Source organism: Pithys albifrons, chromosome 29 (genome assembly GCF_047495875.1).
Source record: "Pithys albifrons albifrons isolate INPA30051 chromosome 29, PitAlb_v1, whole genome shotgun sequence".
In the NCBI taxonomy this organism is placed as follows: domain Eukaryota; kingdom Metazoa; phylum Chordata; class Aves; order Passeriformes; family Thamnophilidae; genus Pithys; species Pithys albifrons.
Window position 1 is genome coordinate 900,672 of NC_092486.1, and position 21,834 is coordinate 922,505.

General features: G+C 59.0%; 2 protein-coding genes across 7 annotated transcripts in view; both read right to left on the reverse strand.

The window, feature by feature from the left end:
• Positions 1 to 496: 496 nt before the first annotated feature.
• Positions 497 to 4,141, reverse strand: BOLA3 (bolA family member 3). Its single transcript, XM_071579139.1, has 4 exons — positions 4,064 to 4,141; positions 2,864 to 2,987; positions 1,874 to 1,962; positions 497 to 625 (listed from the first exon to the last, which is right to left on the reverse strand). Exons 1-4 carry the CDS (start codon positions 4,088 to 4,090, stop codon positions 560 to 562), a joined length of 306 nt encoding a protein of 101 aa, XP_071435240.1. The 5' UTR covers positions 4,091 to 4,141; the 3' UTR covers positions 497 to 559.
• Positions 4,142 to 6,222: 2,081 nt separating this feature from the next.
• TET3 (tet methylcytosine dioxygenase 3) overlaps positions 6,223 to 21,834 on the reverse strand; it is a 42,662-nt gene continuing 27,050 nt past the window's right edge. For all 6 annotated transcript variants that reach the window (XM_071578985.1, XM_071578989.1, XM_071578986.1 and 3 more), the window contains exons 5-10: positions 21,418 to 21,626; positions 19,091 to 19,241; positions 17,345 to 17,434; positions 17,121 to 17,258; positions 16,297 to 16,633; positions 6,223 to 15,931 (exon numbers count right to left, since the gene is read on the reverse strand). In XM_071578985.1, the coding sequence (XP_071435086.1) occupies positions 14,214 to 15,931; positions 16,297 to 16,633; positions 17,121 to 17,258; positions 17,345 to 17,434; positions 19,091 to 19,241; positions 21,418 to 21,626 (2,643 nt within the window). In that variant the 3' untranslated portion in view covers positions 6,223 to 14,213. The remainder of the gene's footprint in view (positions 15,932 to 16,296; positions 16,634 to 17,120; positions 17,259 to 17,344; positions 17,435 to 19,090; positions 19,242 to 21,417; positions 21,627 to 21,834) is intronic.

Genomic DNA, 21,834 nt, shown 5'->3' on the forward strand with positions numbered 1-21,834 from the left:
ACCCCAGCCTGGGGTTGCTGGAGCTGCAGCAGCTTTAATGCCACACAGGGTGGGGACATTCCAAGGGCTGCTTCTGATATTCCAAGGGCTGCTTCCCGACATTCCAAGCGTGCTTCCCACATCCCAAGGGCTGCTCCTGCTCCCAGAGCTCCTGTGGGCTCTGCAGCCCCTCCCAGACCAGGGCTCAGAACAGCTTATTTTTGGAAGTGCTTTCTTAGGGTAAGGGATGCACTTTGGCCCCAAGAGAGCCTTAAACCCCCCTTGGCAGCAGCACTGGGGGGAATGGGAGCACTGGGGGGGTTTGTCCCTGTCCCTGGGAGGGGGGAGCAGCTCTGGGATGCCCCCTGAGTGGGGGCACAAGGGAGGGACCCTCCTGTGTGACAAGGCAATAATGGAAGTTCCTTCCTGCTCTTCTTCCAGAGGAAGAGGAGGGGTCTCCTCCTCTTCTTCCCCGCCTCCTCCCACAGGTGCCCGGATGGAAAACACAACTCTGGGGTCGCAGTTTGGCTCCGGGGGCAGTGCCAGGGCAGCCCTGGAGCCCTTTATTGGGGGAGCAGCCTCAGGGCTTGGGGGTGGAGGTGAAGATGCGCAGCCCGTGCATGTTTTTGATCTCCTCCCTCAGGGCCTGCAAGGCAAGCACAGCTCAGGGCAGGGCAGGGCAGACCCCACAGCTCTGCAGGGCCACCTGGGCAAGGGGACAGTGCTGTGGGACAGTCACACGGGGGATCCCACGGGGAATTGTGCTGGGAGACCCCTGGCCCTGTGTGTGCCCAAACCAAACCGTGCAGGGACATTCTGAGGGGTCTGAAGCTCCAAACACCCCCAAGAGCCCTCCCTGACCAGACCCCCCAGGGCTGGCACAGCCCCAGAGCTCCCAGAGCTCCAGCAGGGCTTGGAAAACACCCCCAGGGGCAGGGTGGGATCTGGGGGGTCTGTAGGGGCAGGAGGTCAGCACTGACTGTGTGTGCCCACCCCCCACAGCTCCAGTGCCACCCACAGACCCTCCTGCTCTATTTGTGGGGGAAAGTATGGAATGGTCACTACGGAAGAGCCTCCCAGCTGGGGAGGGGCTGGTCTGTACTGGGAGAAAGGAAGGGCTGGCTCTGTACTGGGAAAAGGCTGCACTGGTTTGTACTGGGAGAAAGGAAGGGCTGGCTTTGTACTGGGAAAGGGCTGCACTGGTTTGTACTGGGAGAAAGGAAGGGCTGGCTCTGTACTGGGAAAGGGCTGCACTGGTTTGTACTGGGAGAAAGGAAGGGCTGGCTCTGTACTGGGAAAGGGCTGCACTGGTTTGTACTGGGAGAAAGGAAGGGCTGGCTCTGTACTGGGAAAGGGCTGCACTGGTCTGTACTGGGAGAAAGGAAGGGCTGGCTCTGTACTGGGAAAGGGCTGCACTGGTTTGTACTGGGAGAAGGGAAGGGCTGCAGGCTCAGGCACAGCAGGAACGCTGTCAGTGTGTGCACACCCCTCAGAGCACCCAGCTCAGAGCTGCACACACACAGCTATACTGGTTTGTACTGGGAGGGGAGGGAAAAGGGGCTGCACTGGGTGTTACTGGGAAGAAAAGGGCAGGCTGCAGAGTGGGGCAGAGCAGGAACGGTGTCAGTGTGAGCACAGACACCCAGCAGAGCACCCAGCTCGGGGCTGCACCCCCACAGCCCCACTGGTTTGTACTGGGAAGGGAGAACTGCCCTGCCCACTCCTGTGTGTGTTCGGGTTCAGCACTGACTGTTTGGCTGCACAAGCACTGAAGGGTCAGGTGCCCCACAGTGCCCGGCTCTGCCCCTCACCCTGTGCCCTCCCACGTGCCCCCCACGCCCTGTGCCCCCCTGGGACCCCCCAGGAATCCCCCTGAGCCCCCCCAGCCCCTCACCTGGTTCACCATCTGGTGCTGCTGCACCGGCCTCTTGTCCCGGAACTCCTCGGACTCCACGTGCACCTCGTACATGGCCCCACAGCCCCCTGGGGGGAACGGGGGCAGTGCCAGCCAAGGGGAGGGGGGCTGTGCCCCCAGCCCTGACCCCCCTGGGGGGCTGTGCCTCCCACCCTGAGCCCCTGTGCCCCCCAGCCCTGACACCCCTGTGCCTCCCACCCTGACCCCCCTGTGTCCCCCAGCCCTGACACCCCTGGGGGGGCTGTGCCTCCCACCCTGACCCCTTTGGGGGTGTCTGTGCCCCCAGCCCTGACCCCCCCGTGCCCCCCAGCCCTGTGTCTGTGCCCCCCAACCCTGACCCCTCTGGGGGTGTCTCTGTGCCCCCCACCCTGACCCCTTTGGGGGTGTCTGTGCCCCACAGCCCTGACCCCCCTCGGGGGCTGTGCCCCCAGCCCTGACCCCCCCCGTGCCCCCCAGCCCTGTGTCTGTGCCCCCCAACCCTGACCCCTCTGGGGGTGTCTCTGTGCCCCCCAGCCCTGTCTCTGTGCCCCACAGCCCTGACCCCTTTGGGGGTGTCTGTGCCCCCCAGCCCTGTGTCTGTGCCCCCCAACCCCGACCCCTGTGGGATCCCAGGGCTGTCTGTATGTCGTGCTTGGGAGGGTGTGTGGGTTGGTCCCAGGGGGTCTGTGGGTCAGTCCTGGGGCTGTCTGTGGGTCAGGGCTGTCTGTGGGTCAGGCTGTCCATGTGTCTGTCCTGGGGCTGTCCGTGTGTCTGTCCCAGCCCGCCGGTGGCTCAGGGCTGTCTGTGGCTCAGGGCTGTCCGTGTGTCTGTCCCGGGGCTGTCCGTGTGTCTGTCCGTGTGTCTGTCCCAGCCCGCCGGTGGCTCAGGGCTGTCTGTGGCTCAGGGCTGTCCGTGTGTCTGTCCGTGTGTCTGTCCCAGCCCGCCGGTGTCCCCGGGCTGTCCCCGCGCTGTCCGTGTGTCCGTCCGTACCCGAGATGTCCCGCACCCTCAGGCAGGAGGCCCGGGGAAAGCTCTCCCGCAGCAGCTGCAACAGGCGCGACTCCCCCTCGGAGCCGCCGCTGAGGCTGCGCCAGGAGCGGCACCGCAGGAACCGCTGCGGGAAACAGGGATGGGAATGGGGCTGGGAACTGGGAATGGGATGGGAACTGGGAACGGGCTGGGAATGGGGCTGGGAACTGGGAATGGGGCTGGGAATGGGGCTGGGAATGGGAATGGGGATAGGAATAGGGATGGGAATGGGCTGGGAATGGGGATGGGAACAGGACTGTGAATGGAAATGGGAACTGGGAACGGGCCGAGAAAGGGGCTGGGAACTGAGAACAGGCTGGGAATGGGAATGGGGCTGGGACTGGGGATAGGAATGGGGCTGGGAACGGGGCTGGGAATGGGAATGGGATTGGGAACAGGCTGGGAATGTGAACTGGGAAGGGGCTGGGAACAGAAATGTGAACTGGGAATGGGGCTGGGACTGGGGATAGGAATGGAGATGGGAATGGGGCTGGGAATGGGGCTGGGAATGGGGATAGGAATGGGGATAGGAATGGGGCTGGGAATGGGGCTGGGAATGGGGCTGGGGGACCCCAAACACACACAGGGACTCCCCTGGGACCCCAAACACACTCACAGGGTATGGGGGGCCCGGGGGACCCCAAACACAGCCGGGGGTTGGGGGGGGGGGGGGGGCGCGTGCCGGGCACCGGAAAAGGGAAAACCCCGGGAATGGGGGAACAGGGGATGGGAACGGGGGCACCGGAACCCCGGGAAAGGACACACGGACAGACAGACACGGGGACGGACGGACGGACACGGGGATGGACGGAGGACAGGGGCGGACACGAGGATGGGCAGACGGACAGAGGGACAGACGGAGAGTCAGACACAAGGACACGGACAGGGACAGACACAGGGACACGGACAGAGACAGTCGGACAGGGACAGACACAGGGACGGATGGACAGATGGACAGAGGGACAGACACAAGGACAGACACAGGGACACACGGGCAGATACAGACACAAGGACACACAGACACAAGGACACAGGGACAGACACACGGACACACAGGGACGGACACAGGGACAGACACAGGGACACACAGACACAGGGACACACAGACACAAGGACACACGGACAGACACACGGACAGACACACGGACACGCCGCTCTCACCGGGGCCCGACCCAGCCCCGCCGCCATCCCGGGGCGCGCGCCGGGGTCACGCCGCGCCTCAGCCAATCAGCGATCGGGGGGCGGGGCCGGCGCTCGGCGCAGAGCGCCCCCTGGCGGCTCGGAGGACTCCGCGGGGCGGGGAGGGAAGGGGGGCTCATCCTGTGCCCCCATCCCAAAGGATACTGAGCTGTCCCCCCATCCCAAGGGATCCTGAGCTGTCCCCCCCATCCCAAGGGATGCTGAGCTGTCCCCCCCCATCCCAAAGAATACTGAGCTGTCCCCCCCATCCCAAGGGATGCTGAGCTGTCCCACCCATCCCAAGGGATCCTGAGCTGTCCCCCCATCCCAAGGGATCCTGAGCTGTCCCCCCCATCCCAAAGAATACTGAGCTGTCCCCCCCATCCCAAGGGATGCTGAGCTGCCCCCATCCCAAGGGATCCTGAGCTGCCCCCCATCCCAAGGGATCCTGAGCTGTCCCCCCCATCCCAAGGGATGCTGAGCTGCCCCCCCATCCCATCCAGCCTCATTCTCCCCCACGTCCCCAGACAGGGTCCCTCCTGCCCCCCCATTCCCATACCCAGAGCCCCCTCCTGCCACATCCCCCCCATAAGGACCCCACTCTGCCCCCCATTCCCATTCCCAAGGCTCCCTCCTGGCCCCCCACACAGGGCCACTCCCCCCCACTTGCCCCCAAAGGGTCCCATCCTGGCCCCCTTCCCATCCAGAGCCCCATCCTAAAGAAATCTCCATCCTGCCCTTCTATCCCCTCCCCTCCCAAATCCTGCCCACCCCCCACCCCGGCTGGGGCTAATCCTTCCCCCATTCCCACACCCATCCTGACCCTCATTCCCATAAGGAAGGTCCCATCCTGCCCACCCATCCCACAGCCTCCCATCCTGACCCTCCATTCCCAAACCCAGGCCCCATCCCAACCCTCCATTCCCAAATTCAGGTTCTCATTCCCATATCCAGGTCCCCTGTCAAACCCCCCATTCCATATCCAGGTTCTCATTCCCAAACTCAGGTCCCCTGTCAAACCCCCCATTCCCAAACTCAGGTCCCCAATCCAACCCCTCATTCCATATCCAGGTTCTCATTCCCATATCCAGGTCCCCAATCCAACCCCCCATTCCCATATCCAGGTCCCCAATCCAAGCCCCCATTCCCATATCCAGGTCCCCAATCCAACCCCCCATTCCCATATCCAGGTCCCCAGTCCAACCCCCCATTCCCATATCCAGGTTCTCATTCCCATATCCAGGTCCCCAATCCAATCCCCCATTCCCATATCCAGGTCCCCAATCCAATCCCCCATTCCCATATCCAGGTCCCCAGTCCAACCCCCATTCCCGCATCCAGGTCCCCAATCCAATCCCCCATTCCCATATCCAGGTTCTCATTCCCATATCCAGGTCCCCAATCCAACCCCCCATTCCCATATCCAGGTTCTCATTCCCATATCCAGGTCCCCAATCCAATCCCCCATTCCCATATCCAGGTCCCCAGTCAACCCCCCATTCCCATATCCAGGTCCCCAATCAACCCCTCATTCCCATATCCAGGTTCTCATTCCCACATCCAGGTCCCCAATCCAACCCCCCATTCCCACATCCAGGTCCCCAATCCAACCCCCCATTCCCATATCCAGGTCCCCAATCCAATCCCCCCATTCCCATATTCAGGTTCTCATTCCCATATCCAGGTCCCCAATCCAACCCCCATTCCCACATCCAGGTCCCCAATCCAACCCCCCATTCCCACATCCAGGTCCCCAATCCAATCCCCCATTCCCATATCCAGGTCCCCAATCCAATCCCCCATTCCCACATCCAGGTCCCCAATCCAACCCCCCATTCCCATATCCAGGTCCCCAATCCAACCCCAATTCCCATATCCAGGTCCCCAATCCAACCCCAGTTCCCATATCCAGGTCCCCAATCCAACCCCCCAATTCCCATATCCAGGTCCCCAATCCAATCCCCCATTCCCACATCCAGGTCCCCAATCCAACCCCCCATTCCCATATCCAGGTTCTCATTCCCATATCCAGGTCCCCAGTCCAACCCCCCATTCCCACACCCACATCCCGCCCCCCTTCCCCACCCCATTCCAGCCCCATTCCAGCCGGGAACACAAAAAACCATCAGAGGAGCCGCGTGTTGAGTGCAAAAAATAAATATAAAATTTATTAAAACACCCACAATATTTTAAGGATATCGGGAATAACTCGGCCCACGGCCCCGCGGCCGCGCCAACGCAGAATAAAACACAAATTAAAAAACCAACAGAACAAAAAGAAAAATAAAATAAAACAAAAAGAAAACAAAACCAAAACCAGGGGGGGAGGGGGAGGATCCAAACTTGCAATTTTTAGGCATCCTAAAAAATAAATTTACTGAAACACTGGGGGAAAGAAAAGGGGGTTAAGGGGGGGAAAACAACACGAAGGGGGGGGAAAGAAAGACGGGAAAATTATACAAAATAAAATTATCAGCATAAATTTACTGTCCTAGAAGTATCTACAGTTTAATACACATTAATCCTATTGCCTTGAGACATGGGAAAAAAATCTACCGCTCCTCGATCCGCCCCGGAAAAAAACTTCATTTCAAGTAACCACAGTCCCGAGCCGAGCAGGAATTCTTCAAGTGGGAATTTCTCGGAGCCGCCGGGACACCCCTGCGGGGTCTCCTCCCTCCGCTGCCGCCCTCCCAACTCCCTCCTCGGTTATCCCAAAAAAAAAGCTCAAGAAAAACGCCAAATTCCACCCCCCGCCTCCGACCGAGCTCCCGAATCCGACAAGAAACGGCGCCTGCTTTTGCATTTGGAATTATCAGCTCCTTTTCTCCTTCGCGCCGCGGTGCGAAAAAAACCCCACCGGCCGAAAATAAGAATCGAAATAAAACAACCCCAAAAAAACAACCTCCTCGCTCCCGGAATTAAAACGAGGCTGAAATTCCGGCGGGTTTGTAAATCCCTGAAGGATGCGGAGAACTGAGGGGGAAACTCGGGCGGAAAGGAAGAGGGGGAGGAAAAAAAAAGGAGGGGAAAAACAAAGAGGGGGGAAATGAGGGAGAGAAACAACCGCTGCGAAAGGATCCCTGATTTCGGAAAGGTTCACCCCGGACTCGCTGGCGGGGGCTGCGGGGGCTGAGGTATCTGCGGGGGGGGCTGTGCCCGGGGGGTAGCACCAATAAACCCCAAAAATGGAAAAAAAAAAGGGGAGAAAGGGCAAAGAAAGAGCCGGGCAGGAGCGGGATGTGGGGCGGGCACGGGCGCGAGGGGCGGCGGGAGCGCGGGGGGCGGCGGGGGGCGCGGGCGGGATGCGGGGCTGAGTGCCAGGGGTGCGGGGCTGGCGCGGTGCTGAGTGCCAGGGCTGGGGGCTGGCGCGGTGCTGAGCGCCGGGGCTGGATGCGGGGCTGGCATGGTGCTGATCGCTGAAGTGCGAGGCTGGCGTGGTGCTGGCACGGTGCTGAGCACAGGGCTGGATGCGGGGCTGGCGCGGTGCTGAGCGCCGGGGCTGGATGCGGGGCTGGCGCGGTGCCAGGGCACAGTGCCAGGATTGGGCCCGGCCGGGCAGTGCTGGGGGTCTGTGCCATGGGGTCAGGGGTGCTGTGCACCGGCACTACGGAAAAGCTCCATGCCCAAGCACCACGGGGGTGCCATGGGGTGCACAGCAGCTGAGCACCACAGCTGTGCCAGCACCGTGCCAGCACCGTGTCCGTGCTCCATGGGCAAGCACCACGGGCAAGCACCACAGTCACACACCGTGTGTGACCACCATGTGTGAGCACCATGTGTGACCACTGCGTGTGACCACTGCGTGTGACCACCATGTGTGAGCACCATGTGTGACCACCATGTGTGACCACGGTGTGTGACCAACCATGTGTGACCACTGCGTGTGACCACCATGAGTGACCAACCATGTGTGAGCACCATGTGTGACCAGTGTGTGTGACCACTGTGTGTGACCACCATGTGTGACCACCATGAGTGACCAACCATGTGTGACCAACCATGTGTGACCACCATGTGTGACCACCGTGTGTGACCACCATGTGTGACCACCATGTGTGACCACCATGGTCACGCACTATGTGGGAGCACCGTGGTCATGTGTGGTGCCTGAGCACTGTCCCCACACATGGTACCCCACCTGGTACCCACACACGGTACCTGCACACCATGCACATGCTCCACATGTGCACAGCACCGCATGCACTGGGCTGAGCACCATGCCCAAGCACCCCCTGTGGCTCAGCACCTTGTTCACCATCATGGCCAAGCACCATGTCCATGACACGTGGCCGAGCACCATGCCCGGCTCCCCATCCATGCAGTCAGGCCAAGCACCGTGCCCACACACCATGTCTGAGCACCACGGCCAAGCACCGTGTCCAAGCACCATGTCTGAGCACTGTGACCGAGCACTGTCCCCACACACCATGTCTGAGCACCACGGCCAAGCACCGTGTCCAAGCACCATGTCTGAGCACTGTGACCGAGCACTGTCCCCACACACCATGTCTGAGCACCACGGTGGAGCACCAAGTTCACACATCGTGCCTGAGCACCATGTCCATGCACCACTTCCATGGCACGTGGTCAAGCACCGTGCCCAAGCACCATGTCCATGCACCACCTCCATGGCATGTGGTCAAGCACCGTGCCCGAGCACCATGTCCATGCACCACCTCCATGGCACGTGGTCAAGCACCGTGCCCGAGCACCACGTCCATGCGCCAAGCAGAGCACCAAGCAGAGCACCGTGTCTGTGCACCACATCCATGGTGCATGGCAGAGCACCATCCCCAAGCACCACATCCATGCACCATGCCCACGACACATGGTCAAGCACCAGGCCCATCCTCCATGTCCATGACGTGGTCAAGCACCATGTCCACACACCCTGACTGAGCACCACGTCCACACATCATGGCTCAGCACCGCGGTCGAGCACCAGGTTTGCACATTGTGGCTGAGCACTGAGTCCATGCACCAAGCAGAGCACCAAGCAGAGCACCAAGCAGAGCACCATGTCTGAGCACCGTGCCCACATGCCATGGCCACAGTGCATGGCTGAGCTCCGTGCCCGAGCTCCATGCCCATGCACCATGTCCATGATGTGGTCAAACTGTGCCCAAGCACCGAGTCCATTCACCAAGTCCAAGCACCACAGCAGAGCACCATGTCCATTCACCAGGTCTGAGCACCATGTCCGAGCACCATGTCCGAGCACTGTGGTCGAGCACCATGTCCACACCCCAAGGCCAAGCACCAGGTCCAAGCACTGTGTCCACACACCATGTCCACACACCATGTCCGAGAACCGTGGTCAAGCACTGTGCCTGTGCACCATGTACAAGCACCAAGTCCAAGCACCGTGGTCAAGCACCATGTCCACACACCAAGTCCAAGCACTGTGGTCAAGCACCATGTCCACACACCAAGTCCAAGCACTGTGGTCAAGCACCATGTCCACACACCAAGTCCAAGCACCGTGGTCAAGCACCATGTCCACACACCATGTCCATGCCCCATGTCCCAGCACCGTGCCTGCGCACCATGTCCATGATGTGTGGACGAGCACCGTGCCCCGATCACTGTGTCCCCACACCATGTCCAAGCACCACAGCAGAGCACCATGCCCAAGAACCATGTCCATGGTGTGTGCCCAAGAACCATGTCCATGGTGTGTGCCCAAGAACCATAACCATGGTGTGTGCCCAAGAACCAAACCATGGTGTGTGCCCAAGAACCAAACCATGGTGTGTGCCCGAGCACTGTGCCCAAGCACTGCAGTCAAACACCATGTCTGCATACCCTGGCTGAGCACCGTGTCCAGGCACCACATCCAGGCACCACATCCATGATGTGTGACCAAGCACCATGTCTGAGCACCGCACTGAGCACCGCACTGAGCACCACGCCCACGATGTGTAACTGAGCACCGCACTGAGCACCACAGTCGAGCACCACGCCCACGATGTGTGACTGAGCACCGCACTGAGCACCACAGCCGAGCACCACGCCCACGATGTGTGACTGAGCACCGCACTGAGCACCACAGCCGAGCACCACGCCCACGATGTGTGACTGAGCACCGCACTGAGCACCACAGCCGAGCACCACGCCCACGATGTGTGACTGAGCACCGCACTGAGCACCGCACTGAGCACCACGCCCACGATGTGTGACTGAGCACCGCACTGAGCACCGCACTGAGCACCACAGCCGAGCACCATGCCCACAATGTGTGACTGAGCACCGCACTGAGCACCGCACTGAGCACCACACCCACGATGTGTGACTGAGCACCGCACTGAGCACCACGGCCGAGCACCACAGCCGAGCACTACGCCCACGATGTGTAACTGAGCACCGCACTGAGCACCACGGCCGAGCACCACGCCCACGATGTGTAACTGAGCACCGCACTGAGCACCGCACTGAGCACCACGCCCATGATGTGTGACTGAGCACCGCACTGAGCACCGTGGCCAAGCACTGCGTCCACGCACCACGTCTGAGCACCATGTCCCTGATGTGTGACCACCATGCCCAAGCACCACATACCTGATGTGTGACCAAACACCACGTCTGAGCACCAATGTGACCAACCATTGTGCCAAAGCACCATGTCCACAATGAGTGGACAAACACCACATCCAAGCACCATGTCCACGATGTGTGACTGACCACTGTGCCCAAGCACCACGTCCACAATGCACGGTCAAACACCACGTCTAAGCACCACATCCACGATGTGTGACTGACCACTGTACCAAAGCACCACGTCCACGACAGGTGGCCAAGCCCCACATCCAAGCACCACATCCCCAGTGTGTGACCACCATGCCCAAACACCACGTCGATGGCACGTGGCCAAACACCACGCCCCAGCACCATATCCACACACCATGTCCAAGCACCGTGGCTGAGCACCGTGGCCACACCCCTGACCAAGCACCTCATCCCGTGCCCACACCCCATCCCACCACGGCAGGGAACGGCTCCAGCACGACCCCGGTCGGCGGCACACCTCGGACACGGCAACATTCCGGTTTGCATCAACCCAACCGGCTCCCGGCACACCTCGAGCTGTCGCTCCGGAAAAGTAAACTTCCTTCTCAACGACATTGCTTTATTTTTGTATATCTTGGTTCCTTAGTTTCCTATATACATTAGTAGCACCTCAGCGAGATGGAATCAGGCAGAAGCGTGATACAGTTTGTTAAAACACCATAGCACCGTTTGTATTACAAGATTTCATTTAATAAAAATATGCCTTATAGAGCCCACAAAGCGTACTCCAGTATTAAAAGGAAAAATCAGCAATTGAGGCACCTCAAGGATTCTGGTTTCCTCCTCCTTCCCACACCTCATCCCGAGAGCGTCGGGACGGGGCGACCCGAAGAGTATCCCCCATTTCCCACCTGAGGCAGGATGGAAGGAGCCGGTCGGGGCTCCCCGTGCCGAGCTCTCCCCGGGGTTTCCACCACGGGTGTTGTTCTAGCACCATTGTGGCCACGACCTGCTGCAAAACGAGGTCCCCACATCCCATTCCGAAGCGATTAAAAACATCCCTCCCCCCTCCCCGAACTCCGTGCCCCCCGTGGCTTCGGTGCGGGCGGGACGAGCAAAGGAAAAGCTTTTGCTTGGGAACAGCCTCTCAGCAGCAAGGGGTAAAGAGCTGTGCATAGATTTCGAGTTTGTGTAGAAGTCTGAAGCGTGCGAATTCGTCATGACTGAGAGTTGAGGTAGGTTAGACGTTATGTAGTGTACAAACGTGAGACTGCAGCAGTTCTCGCTCCCCGCCCACGGCGCCGGCAGCTCCCGCACCGCGCCGGAGCCGGGCACCGACCCCTCCCTGCACCGAGACCCCTCCGAGGAAGCAGGACTTAGACAGGTTACACGCACCATCGCCTTCTCCCGACGCACCTTCTCCCCCGAGGCAGCCACGCCACGCCAGGCCATGCCACGCCAGCCACGGGCAAACCCAACGGGGCCGGCACCCGAACCCGGCCCCGCCCCAGCCGCGTCCCCTCCCGCCCTCACACCCACACGGCGGGTCCCGCTGCCAGCGGCATCGCCCGTGGGCATCCCTAATATCCGACTTGCCGTCGACTCTCGCAATCCTGATATGCTCTTGGGTATTCATAAGAAAAGCGGGAATAGCTCGTTGAGTTTCCTTGTCAAATATACGCGACTTTTACAGATTACGGTTAAAAAAACAAACAAAAAAACAAAACCAAAAAAAATTAATTACTGATGAAGGACGGACAAAGCATGTTAAATATTCTGCCAGTATTTACAGGTCTCCCACGATAATCTTGTTTAAAACATACTGCTTCAAGTTGGGGGGAGTGGGGGGACAGAGGGAAGAGGGGAGTTGTTTGCTCTTTTGTAAGTTTCGCTTTTTTTAAGTTTCGCTTTTTTTAAATCTAGGTGAAAGTGCTTTTAAAAAAATTCTTTCCCTATTTACAGGTTTAAAATCAGACCAGGTAAATGTTCAGGCTGTTTTACCGAGATCCCGCTGATCCACGTCCCGTGCTGAGGAAGGAGGGGGACAGTAAACACGAGGTGGTCCCGCACGGTGACGGCGCCGGCGCTGCCTCTCGCTGGCTCTCCAAAAGGCACCTCAAAGTGCAAACACAACGACCCCCCCGGGCGCGCCGGTACCCGGATCCGGCCACTCCGTGCTCCCGGCGAGCTCTCCCGCCCCTCCATCCCGGCGCGGCTCCGGCGTCGGGCGGGATGTCTCGATGGAGATTGTTCCAAAAGCACCACGCGGTTGTTGTTGTCGTCGTCGCTGGGTTATTCGTTGCGTTGGGTTGGGTTGGGTTGGGTTGGGTTGGGTTGGGTTGGGTGTTTTTGCGGGAAGAACCGTGATCCGTAGGAAGGAGGGATGGCACCCGGGGAGAGAAAGAGCACCGAGCCCTGGCGACGCTGGGAGCGCCGCGCCGGCTCGCCGGCACCGGCAGGGAAGGCAGACCCGGCGGGGTTCGGCCCAGCCAAGTCTTGGGATTTGCTCTTCCCAGAGCCGATGGCACGGAAAAAGTCCCCCGGAGATGGAAAGCACCAGACTTTAGCAACAGTGATGTACAGAGAGCAACACTCGCTATTCACAGTTTGGGGTTGGTTGGTTGGTTTTTTTCCTGTTTTTTTGTATTTTTTTGTTTCTGGGGGTTTTTTTGTCCTGTCGGCTCCTTTGGAGACGCCGACGCCGCCGCCGCTCGTCCTGGGGCTCTCAGCAAAGGAGCCCCAAGTCTGAGCCCGAGCGCGGCCCCCCCTGCAGCGGCGTTCCCCAGCCCCGGACGTGTCCTGAGGTCTCCAGCACCAGGAAAGACGCCAGCTTGCTCCGTCCCGGCGGAGCCGATCCCGCCGGAGGCGAGGAGCCAGGAGAACACGCGCCATCCTGGGATGTCCCACCTGCTCGTGGGCTCCCGTTGCTGTAACAAAGGGCTCCTCAAGCTGCAAAATAGGTACTTTTAGGTCCTTTAGGAATAAAAATAATCGGCTGATCAGCATGTCTGGCTGAGAGTAAAGCACGTGATCCCGACAGCCTCAGAGCTGGAGGGAGTCACCCCTTGCCTTTAAGCTGGTTTGGTGTTCAGGTTGGTTTGGATTTGTGTTCAGGGTGGGTTTTTTCCATGTTGGCTCCATTTCCGAAGATCGGCTTTGTCGTTGTCATCGGAGTAAAAAATAAAATAAAATCAGATCCGACAAATAGGCCTTTTTCTAAGCGGAATTAAAAACCTCTCCTGGCGAAAGGACGCCAGGAAATTCATCCGAGGCTAGATTAAAAAACATGGAGATATAAATAGGAGATTACCTAAAATCATCAAACAGCATCGTTCCCCTGGGGGGTTTTCACCCAGTTTAGCTTGGTTTGCCAACTCCTCGCCGGGCGCAGCTCTTGGACAGCGTGTGCCCGCGCCGGCTCCGCGCCTTGGGTTCGCTTCCTATGGGTTGGATGTTTTTTTCCTGTGTGTGGTGTGGTGGTTGTGTTTTGCTTTGCTTTTGTCTCTTTATTCTTTATTTTTCTTCTCCCCCCACGCCCGGGGAGAAAGCACCACGAGGCAGCGCCGGGCTGCGGCGCCGCCGAGGGTTGAGGTAAGATGGGGCCGCGGCGGTGTCGCCTGTCTCAGATCCAGCGGCTGTAGGGGCCTGTCACCTTGGTGTAGGCGTAGGAGGACACAGTGATGGCGGAGTTGGTGGGGATGGCCACCGCCTGCCGCGTGGGGACCGAGTCCCTCCTCTCCTTGCTGGGCGCCTCCGTCGCCAACGTGCCGCCCCACTTGCGCTTCTTGGCGAAGGCTTTGGCGTCCGGCGGCAGCCCCAGACGTGCCGCCTCCTCCTGCCGCGCCCGCGCCCGCTCTGCCAGCTGCTTCATCTTGGCCTCCCACAGCGCCAGGCCGTGGTTGGGCTGGTTCAAGTTCTTGTGTTGGTAGAAGACGAGGGAGATGCGGGTGGGGTGGCAGCGGTTGGGTTTCTTCAGCGGGGTGGTGGCGTGGAGCTCGCGGCGGGCGCACTCGATGAGGATGGAGCCGTGGGCAGGCGCCACGGCCACCCCGCCGATGTTCTCATCCAGGAAGTTGTGCTCGCTGTCCGACCACTCCTCCTCCTCTTCCTCCTCCTCTTCCTCCTCTTCTTCCTCCTCCTCCTTCACCACCTTCTCCGGCAGATCCTCCTCCAGGCCGAAGGGGTCCCACGGCTTGTCCCGGCGGGGCCCTGCCGCCCCCTTCTCACCCATCGCCGCCTCCCATGGCTTCTCTGGCAGCCCCGGGCTGGGCGCTGGCGTCCTGCGCTCCTCCACCTTCACGGAGCCCCACGGCTCCTTGGGAAAGCCAGGCAGCCCTGGCAGTGCTGAGCCAAAGCCCAGCGACCCCAGCAGGCTCGAGGTGCCCGTGCTGGCCAGTGCCGTCTCCCCCAGCTTGCAGGGGCTCCACGGCTTCGGCAGCAAGCCCGACCCTCGTGCCGGCGCCGCTGGCTCCGCCGCCAGGACGTTGGGCCACTGCTTCTCCGGTGGCGGCAGGCGCGCCGCAGCGTCGAAGGCGCTCGGCTTCTCCCGCCCGCCCGCGCCCGGTGCCGGTGCCCCCCATGAGCCCTCGGCCGTGTTAGTCCTCTCAGGGGATGACGCACCCCGGGGCGCCTTGAAGGGGCTCCAGCGCTGCTCCGGTGCCGCGCCGTGCGCCGGGAGCGCCGGCAGCACCAAGCCAGTGCCGGGCACGGCTGCTGCACCAGGAAGGGGCTCAATGGCGGGCGGAGGGTCCGGAGGCTCCTGCTTGATGGGGCGGCCACCAAAACAGTTCTGTGCAAAGGGTGGAACCTCCTCCGAGCCCGGGTTAGTCCTGTGCGCCGCGGCAGCCGCCGCCTTCTGCTGGCTGGCGTAGCGGTTGGCGCGCTCGTAGGTGCGCTGGTGATGGTTCTTGCTCCGCACGGGCTCGGGGAAGTTGGCGCTCCCGTAGGTGTGGTTGAGGTTGTCCTGCAGCGCCGAGACGTCGGGCTTCTTCTCGTAGCCGTTGCTCACCCAGCTGCTCCCGCTCCTCTCGGGCGCCCCGTAGTTGAGGAACTGCGAGGGGAACACGTGGTTGCTGGAAAAGCCGTAATACCCGAAGGAGGGAAGCGCGAACTTGGAGTGAAACCCGTTCACGGAAGGCAGATTGGGCTGTGCATAGTAGGAATGGTAAGAGTAAACACTGTTCATGCTGTAGGGGTCGGAGGGCCGGCAGCTGCCCAGCACCGAGTAGCTCTCCACCACCGCGTTGCCGTTGTACTTGAAGGTGTTGTAATGGCTCTGGGGCTCCACCTTGATGGAAGGTTTCAGCGGCTGTGGGGGGATCCCACCTTTCAAGGCCATACCTGTGAGACAGCACACACAGCGCCCGTGACCCGCCGGCCGGGGGAGCAGCCGGAGGGGAGCGACGGCCCTGGAACACTTGGAAATCTCACAGACGTTGGCATTGTACAGGCTCACACCAATGCTCTGGGCTGCAGAGAGCACTCCCAGGGAAACACCCAGGTGCCATGGAAATGCCACCTGCAGGTAGGACAACTGGGGACTGGGTGGCTCCAGAAGGAGCATCCCAAACTGGGGAGAGCACACCAAAGACCCCGCCGGGCACCTGCTCTCCACCTCACCGCAGCCCACCTGACCACAGCCCATCCCCTCACGTGCCTTCCCGGACGGCTCGGGGGTGGCAGGACCTCACCTGTGCCCCCGTTACCTGCGTTCTGCTGGAGAGTGGGCAGTTCCAGTGCCTCCTGCTTGATCTTCTCCGGCGTCATCAGCTTCTCCTTCTGCAGCTTCTTCTTCTCGGCGGCGGCTTTCCGCGCCTCCAGCTGCCGCTGCCGGCAGGACTTGGCGGGCTCGGGCAGCCTGCGGACCTCGCGGGGGAAGGACGTGAGCACCTGGATGGCCCCGCTGCCCACCTTGGCGTTCTGGTTCTCCTCGCTGCCGAACTCATCCGTGCTGGACATCTTGTAGAGGGGCAGCACGTGCAGCTGCTCGTCCTCGGGGATTTTACCCACCACGCGATTGTCCTCCTTGGTCAGCGTGCAGACCTGGGGGGCAGGGGCTGTCAGGGGAGGCTGCGTGGGCCAAACCTCCTCCTGATCCCCCTCCCATGGGAATCCACACCACCCTACTGTCCCCCCGGCCCCCTGTGCTCCCCAGCTGGCAACTGGAAGCCTCCCATGGGTGGGACAAAAGCAAACACGGTTCCCTGTGGGCACTTAAGTCTGGCTGGGGGGACTCAGCACCCACAGACCTGAGGTGTCATTTAGGGTGTCACATTGAGGACCTGAAGCCAGGCAGGGAGGACAGAATATTCTGAGCTGGAAGGACCCACAAGGATCACTGAGTTCAACTCTTAGCCCTGCACAGGACCCCCTCAAAATCCCACCACATCCGAATGATTCCTGAACTCCACCAGGCGTGGTGTGGTGACCACCACCCCAGGGTAGGACAACTGGGGACCGAGTGGCTCAAAAAGGAGCGCCACAAACTGGGGTGGGAGCACCCCAAAACCCCCGCCAGATGCCTGCTCACCACAGTGCAGCCGTTGTAGAGGTTGTGCTGGTCCTTGTGAGCGTGGGCACAGAAGTCCATGCACGCTGTCACGCCCGAGAACGGCCTGCCCTCCTTGAGGCCCAGCCGGCAGTCAATGGCTACATCCTCGTTGGTGACCTGGTGGAGGGAGGAGAGGCCTCTGGTTATCCAAAGTCTCCCAAACACCACCAGCTGGCACCCATTGCTGTCACCAAGGGTGGTACCTGGTTTTGGTAGGCCTGCGGCGCCAGCCTCTTGTACAGCGGAGCAACCTCGGTGGCCAAGTCCTGAAAGCTCCTCCGGAGCAGCTCTTCCTGTGGGAGGGGACACAGGGGGATGTCACCCAGGGCTTCTGGGAGCAGGAACGGAGTCAGGGACAGAACCCATGGACACCACACAGCACCCAACCCTTCCCACCGTGTCCACCTCGGCACAAAGCACGTGGCTGAAGCTCCTGGTGAGGATTTGGCTGTTCAGCCTCCACCCTCAGCACCCACTGCCTTCTTCCCTGGGGCTTCTACAGAGATCCCATTTGTGCCATCTTTCTTTTCCTGATCTCCCTAATCCATCAAAAATCCACCAGGAATCCTATTTTCAGGCTTCACCAGGAATCCTATTTTCAGCCTTCATCAGGAATTTTAATTTCAGGCTTCACCAGGAATCCTATTTTCAGAGTTCCACAGGAATCTCATTTTCAGGGTTCCACAGGAATCTCATTTTCAGGCTTCACCAGAAATCTTAACTTTCAGGCTTCACCAGGAATCCTGTTTTCAGGTTTCACAAGGAATTCTGCTTTCACCAGGAATCCTATTTTCAGGCTTCACCAGGAATCCTATTTTCAGGCTTCATCAGGAATGTTACTTTCAAGTTTCACCAGGAATCCTGTTTTCAGGCTTCACCAGGAATATTATTTTCAGGCTTCACAAGGAATCCTGTTTTGAAGCTTCATCAGAAATTTTACTTTCAGGGTTCACCAGGAGTCCTCTTTTCAGGTTTCACAAGGAATTCTGCTTCTACCAGGAATGTTATTTTCAGGCTTCACCAGGAATCCTATTTTCAGGGTTCCACAGGAATCTCATTTTCAGGCTTCACCAGAAATCCTATTTTCAGGTTTCACAAGGAATTCTGCTTTTACCAGGAATCCTATTTTCAGGTTTCACCAGGAATCCTATTTTCAGCCCTTATCAGGAATTTTACTTTCAGGCTTTACCAGGCTTCACCAGGAATCCTATTTCCAGGCTTCACCAGGAATCCTGTTTTCAGGTTTCACAAGGAATTCTGCTTTTACCAGGAATCCTATTTCCAGGCCTCCCCAGGAATCCTATTTCCAGGCTTCACCAGGAATCCTATTTCCAGGCTTCACCAGGAATCCTGTTTTCAGGTTTCACAAGGAGTTCTGTTATCAGGTTTCACAAGGAATTCTGCTTTTCCCAGGAATCCTATTTCCAGGCTTCACCAGGAATCCTATTTCTAGGCTACACCAGGAATCCTATTTCCAGGCTTCACCAGGAATCCTATTTCCAGGCTTCACCAGGAATCCTGTTTTCAGGTCTCACAAGGAATTCTGCTTTTCCCAGGAATCCTATTTCCAGGCCTCCCCAGGAATCCTATTTCCAGACTTCACCAGGAATCCTATTTCCAGACTTCACCAGGAATCCTATTTCCAGGCTTCAGCAGGAATCCTATTTCCAGGCTTCACCAGGAATCCTGTTTTCAGGTTTCACAAGGAATTCTGCTTTTCCCAGGAATCCTATTTCCAGGCTTCACCAGGAATCCTGTTTCCAGGTTTCACAAGGAATTCTGCTTTTCCCAGGAATCCTATTTCCAGGCTTCACCAGGAATCCTATTTCCAGGCCTCCCAGGAACCTGGCTTCCCCAGGAATCCCATTCCCAGGCTGCAGACCCGGCGCTGAGGGTGAGGGAGGTCCAGCCCCGCTACCGGTGCCATCCCACCCTGCCCCTTCACCCACCTCCTTGGGATTGTCTCCCACCAGGCGGAACTTGCGGGGGGTTTTGCTCCGGGCGTACTTGCAGCCGTTGAAGTACATGCTCCAGGAGCAGCCGAAGGAGAAGGAAGCACCACAGGTGTTGGGATCCTTGCCCTGGCAGGCACAGGTCCGGCTGGCAGGGAGGGACAACACCAGGAATATCAGCCACCAGCAGGGAGAGTCCCTGTAGCCCATTCCCACCCGTTTGATTAATCGTAACCAATATATATTAATTAAAAATAAGGGGTTATTCTCAAAAGACTCTCAGCAAAGTTGTTGTGAGCTACTTTTGTGGGAACGTGGCTTGGGAAAAGTCAGTTCTGATAAACTAACTCTGTGTTTCAATGAACTAAAGCCTGGGAGAGGAAGATGGATGGTTGGACACCTGGAATGCAGAATTTAAGAAGCACAAGGACCCTCTGCAGAAACCAGAAAATAAAGAAGAGACTGACAAAGACTCAGCGTGTGTGTTGGAAAGTCCCAACTGGAGGAAAAAGATACTGAAAAGAGTTAAAAAATATGGACTAATCAGGTTTAAAAGCAAGAAATCAATAACCAACAGAGGATCCTAATTAATGAAAGAGAATTGTGCAATTTAACACCAATGAACATTAATTTTTTGTTTGCTGGGAATGTATAAACAGGTGAGGAAGTTTTGACTGTGCCTGTGCAAAGGCTGGGATTTTGTTTGTCACACACAGAGGGAATGAGGCAGGACCAGAGGAAGTGGCCTCAAGGTGTGTCAGGGCAGGTCTAGATTGGGTATCAAGGTGGTCATGCATTGGAATGGGCTGCCCAGGGTGGTGGTGGAGTCCCCAGCCCTGGAACTGTTCAGAAAATGTGTGGATGTGGCACCTGGGGACACAGTTAGTGCTGAACATGGTTGGGTTTGATGGTCCTGGAGCTCTTTTCCAACCTTACTGACTCTGAGATTCTGGGATTGTGAGACCTCCTGGCCCAGAATGAAGCACTGCCTGTCCCAGTTACAGCTGCTGGGACCAGTTTGGCACTGTGTGGGTGTGACCAAAGCTGTGGGTTCTACACCCTCTGTGCCATTTCTGAAGGACTGTCAGTAATGGATCGTTGGCAGCAGCTGCCCAGGGCACAGCTGGCACCTCAGGGCACACCTGGCACCTCAGGGCACACCTGGCACCTCAGGGCACAGGATGAGTGTCACAGACCCTGTGGGACAGGGGAGTGTTCCAGGGTGGGTGTCACAGACCCTGTGGGACAGGGGAGTGTCCCAAGGTGGGTGTCACAGACCCTGTGGGACAGGGGAGTGTTCCAGGGTGGGTGTCACAGACCCTGTGGGACAGGGGAGTGTGCCAAGGTGGGTGTCACAGACCCTGTGGGACAGGGGAGTGTCCCAAGGTGGGTGTCACAGACCCTGTGGGACAGGGGAGTGTCCCAAGGTGGGTGCCACAGACCCTGTGGGACAGGGGAGTGTTCCAAGGTGGGTGTCACAGACCCTGTGGGAGAGGGGAGTGTCCCAAGGTGGGTGTCACAGGGCCCTGTGGGACAGGGGAGTGTCCCAGGGTGGGTGTCACAGACCCTGTGGGACAGGGGAGTGTCCCAAGGTGGGTGTCACAGACCCTGTGGGACAGGGGAGTGTCCCAAGGTGGGTGTCACAGGGCTCTGTGGGACAGGGGAGTGTCCCAAGGTGGGTGTCACAGACCCTGTGACACAGGGCAGTGTTTCTGTCCCCATACCAGGGACCCCTCCCAGGAGGCATCAGCACCTCCACACCCACCTGAGGGGTCAGATCTGCCAAAGGGCCATCAAAGATTCCAGAACATCCCAGGACTCACAGAGTAAATCACCCACTGTGGAACTCCCTGCCCTGGGGAAGGTGCTGGGCATTCCCACCCAAGCCTGAGCCTGGATAATCTCGGGGTTTGGGGCTCCTGGGACCACTGGTGGGATCCAGAGGAGGAGCAGAACCTCGACAGGACTGCACTGCCACTCTCACCCAGACTGTGACATCATCATCCTCACCAACAGCTTTCCTTTCCTTTCACTCTGCACTCAGGGGCCCACGTGGGGCTCAGCACAGGGGCCAAGGAGCACCATCCTGTTCCTGCCCCAGGGGCTGGTTATACCTCTGGGTTTGTGGGTTAAAACCCATTTTTCTCTGTATCACTGTATTTACTGTGATCTCTTTAGTAAATTATAACTCTGACTTGTGATTTCTCTTGAGCTGGGTTCCTTTCTCCTCCTGGTTCACCCTTACCCCTGTACCTGCCTCGCCCTCTGCCACCCCACCCATCCCAAGGGGTTGTTGGGGTTTATTTGCCCCCCGTGGCACTCACTCGTCGTTGAGGCCGCAGCGGCGGCTCGTGGGGTTGCCGTACTTGGTGAGGGTGTCGGTGAGCTCCTGGTACAGGGTGTCCCCCAGGGTGCGGGGGATGCCCTCCCAGGCCAGGATGAGGATGATGATCACGGCGTTCTGGCAGTGGTGCCCGGCGCGGTGCCGCACCAGGCACAGCAGCTTCTCCTCCTGGTTGTGCCTGCGGATCACCTGCACAGCAGAGGGGCAGGTCAGCCCAGAAACATCTCCTGAGATGGGGGGACTGCAACAGTGGGGCCTGGCAGCTTTAGTGGGGACATGAGGGGGCTGAGTCAATAAACACCTCCTGGGATGGGGGGACTGCAACAGTGGGGCCTGGCAGCTTTAGTGGGGACATGAGGGGGCTGAGACAATAAACAAACACCTCCTGGGATGGGGG